The sequence below is a fragment of the Monoraphidium neglectum genome, assembly GCF_000611645.1.
Source record: "Monoraphidium neglectum strain SAG 48.87 unplaced genomic scaffold scaffold03698, whole genome shotgun sequence".
NCBI lineage: Eukaryota > Viridiplantae > Chlorophyta > Chlorophyceae > Sphaeropleales > Selenastraceae > Monoraphidium > Monoraphidium neglectum.
In genome coordinates, this window is record NW_014009931.1 from 3074 (window position 1) to 6603 (window position 3530).

The window sequence follows — 3530 nt, forward strand, 5'->3', positions numbered from 1 at the left end:
TGGGCGCGCAGGGTTGGCACCTAGTCAAACAAGGGGGGGTGGGGCCCAGCAGCGGCAGCTGCTGCCACATGGGGGCTGTGAGCCAGGCATGTGGGTGGTGCTCGGTCTGTAGGTGCGCTCTCTATCGTGAAAAAATTTCCACGTTCACGAGCTTGCATTTGTTCTTGCGCAGCAATCGCGTGGCAAATCGCAGTCAGCACACCGACAAGTGCAGATCGCCGTTGCGTCAGGCAACTGTCACACATTGCATATTTTCTTGTGGTAGAAGTAAATACAATTTGGAGACGACGGATACGCGGCTGCTGAGAGCGCTTTCGGAACAGCCTTGTCGCATCAATGGAGACTCCAAATCTCACGATAGGGCGCCCCGCGCCGCGCCAGCAGGATGAAGCGGGCTATTCGGACGCTCTCGCGGGCGCGGGCACAGCTGGCTCCGCCCAGCACACCGACGTCGGCGTCAGCAGCGCGTCAGAGGCCCAGCGCACCGCCGACAAGCACGCCGCGACCGCCGCCGCGCCGCCGCCGGAGCTGCCCGCTGGCACCGGCTGGACCAGCAAGCTGCGCGCTTGGATCACTGGGCACGATCTGCTGCGGCTGACGCCGCCCTGGACCACCTGGCCTGATTACAATCAGGTGCGGGGTGAGGCGTGATGTCTCCAGTCCCATGTCCACTCCCATGAAAGCGCACGTAGCACCTTGTGCACCGCCCTTGCGAGCGCTCGCCAGCCACACCGCCTGAGCTCTCAACTGTGGGGCGCCCCACGGCCTGCGTGCGGCCTCAAAGCCTCGTCAGCGGCGGGCGGGGTGATGGGGCGGGCGTCACGATTGCAAGAGGCACAGCTCGCAGCTTCCCAACCGGGCCACGCGGTGCTTTCTCTGCTGAGGGGCCGCGGTAAACACCCGTAATCAGCCATGGCGTCATGCTGCAGCCCCGCGGGCGGGACTGTGTTTGCTGAGGGGCGTGGAGACGAGTGTGCAGCACGCGACGATCCGCAGCCCGGGGGCCGCGAGACAAGCGGCGACCATCGCCATGCAACACAGCCGACCAGGTGGCGGCTGGTTGCGAACCGGCCCAGCCGATTTCCTGCGCCGCCAACATACTATCTCAACGGGGGGGGCTGCTGACAGCCTCGGACTCGGTTTCTATCCGAGCAGTGCCCATTTCAAATAGGCTTTTTAATCCATATCGTGCACACGAGGTGGTGCAGGGCACTTGCGCAACCTGTGCGGCCCAACCATCATCGCGGGGCCCCAAACCCCATGCCCCCCTCCGCCCCCCGCCCCCTCCGCAGGTCGAAAACATCAACGCCCTGATGACCGGGCTGTGGCCCCACGTGGCCGCTGCCATCGAGGCGATGGCCAAGGAGACCCTGCCCCCCCTGCTGCGCGATACGGTGCGGCCGCGCGCGCCCCCGGTCGCCCGTGCCTGGCGCGCGCCCGCCCCTGCGCCGCCCGCTCCGTGCCGCCCCCGCTGAGCGACGCGGTGCGGCCTGGCCTTCGCGGCCGGGCCAGGCGGGCGGCTGCGATGTGCCAGAGGGCGCACACTGGGCGCACGCGTGGCCCGTCCCGCGCCACGCGGCGCCACCTGCCCGGCAGTACCTCCCCTCGGCCATCCAGCTCGCGCGCTGCGCCTCCCTCTCTGTGGCGCCGCCCCCGGCCACCCGGGGCCTCCCCAAGCCCGCTCCCGCGAAGCGGGTTTCTTGACGTTGGCGCCGCCTCCGCCCGCGCCGCTGCCGCCGCCGCAGGCGAAGCAGTATGGTGGCGGCTGGCTGGAGGGGCTTGAGTTGGTTGACCTCAGCCTGGGGCCGACGGCACCCAGGTGCGGACTAGTCCAGGGCCTTCCTGATGCGCCACCCCTTCAGGGGTCACTCGTCGCGCCGGCGCGAGCTCTCTGCGCCCGGCGCGACGGCTCGCCCGCGCCGGCCGGTCTGTGTGGCAGCCAGAACGCTACCTAATGGCCGCCGTCGAGCAGGCGGGCGGGCGCCCACCTCACCGCCGCTTTCACCAAACGCAGGGTGGCGGCGATGAAGACGTTTGATGCCTCCAGCGATGAACAGGTGGGGGCCGCCTCATCTGCCACCACATGGAATCACATGAACCACCCGGCCTGCCTGCGCGACACATGATCGTCGGTCTTGAGGGCGACCACAGCGGCTTACTCCCCCCCCCCCCCATGTGGGCGCGACGCCGCTTGCCCAGCCGTGCATCCCAGCCGTGCGCGCAACCGGGGTTCCCCAAGGCATGCAGCGGGCACCCGGCCCATTGTGGCGAAACACCCATGGGGCGCAGATCAGCCTGCAGATCAGCCACCTGCGAGCACGTACCACACACCCGCCCCTCAAAATATTTCAGTCCCCCACCACTGTCCTCCTCGCTCTGAACCACACGCGCACATCCAAACCCCAACTTTTTGAAAAATCGAGCAGCTGTTCCTGGAGGCCCCCGTCTCATGGGGCAGCGACCTGTCGGTTACTCTGGCAGTGTCCCTGCGCCTTCCGCTCAGCAAGGAGGCCGTGAGGATACCCATCACCCTGCGGCGGCTGCAGTTCAGCGCCCACACCAGGATCACCGCGCGGCCGCTGCTGCAGGAGTACCCCTTTGCAGGCAAGAGCGTGCGTGTGTGTGTGTGTGTGCGCGCGCGCGTGTGCATGTGTGTGTGTGTGTGTTTGTGTGTGTGTGTGTGTGTGTGTGCGCGTTGCTGCTGCTGCAGGAGTACCCCTTTGCAGGCGCTTTAGTGCGCGCATGTGTGTGTTTGCGTGTGTGCGTGCGTGTGCGCGCATGCGCGGATGCGCGCATGCGTGTGCGCAGTCGTGTGCACAAAAAGGGGCCTCGCTCCAAAGAGGGAGCGTGCGCCCGCAGGCGCTGTCGGGGGCATCGGACGCTGTGGCGTGGAACAGGCTGCTCGCATGCGGCTCACGCACAAGCGCCGCAGGGGGGCCGTCCTCGCCCTCTCCTCCCGGGCAAATAAACCCTTCCCTCGCTGGCTTTGCGGGGCACAATCGGCGGCGCAGTGCACCTCCTTGACCCCCCTACATACCCAACCTCCGCCAACCACGCCCATGACCAACTCCGCGCTTCGGCCCCCAACCCGCGTCCTTCCCGGCACCCGGCCCCCCCAACCCCATGCAGGCAGCGTCTCCATCACCCTCATGTCTCACCCCCACATCGATTTCGAGCTGCCCCTCACTCTCCCCGGCTTCCTCTCCACCAGCGGCGGCCTCAGCGGTGCGGCGCCGGGGGCGAATCCGCCCTCTCACCTTCTCACAGAAATCCAGCGCGCCGCGCGGGCCATGGCCCGAGCTGCTGGGGCGCGCGTGCACACGTTTGGCGCCTTGCTTCGACCGCCCGGCGCCTGCGGTGCCGCGCACTGCTGTTTGCGCTGCGCTCGCGCGTCGCATCGCCCGCGGCCTGCTCTTTGCTGTTAGGTTCGGCCGGCGGCACCTTGGCTATCCGCGGCCACCCCTGGGTCATTTCAAAGCCCACGTTCCGGCTACCGCCGTCAATCCCACTTCTGTACCCATCCCCGCCAC

The 3530-nt window shown here is 67.8% G+C and overlaps 1 protein-coding gene across 1 annotated transcript; it reads left to right on the forward strand.

The window, feature by feature from the left end:
• Nucleotides 1–336: 336 nt before the first annotated feature.
• On the forward strand, nucleotides 337–2057 carry MNEG_13220 (hypothetical protein; the record flags this gene model as incomplete). Its single annotated transcript, XM_014038308.1, has 4 exons — nucleotides 337–633; nucleotides 1293–1394; nucleotides 1746–1819; nucleotides 2015–2057. Coding segments are annotated over 4 exons (516 nt in total), but the record flags the coding sequence as incomplete, so codon positions are not given.
• Between the last annotated feature and the right edge of the window lie 1473 nt (nucleotides 2058–3530).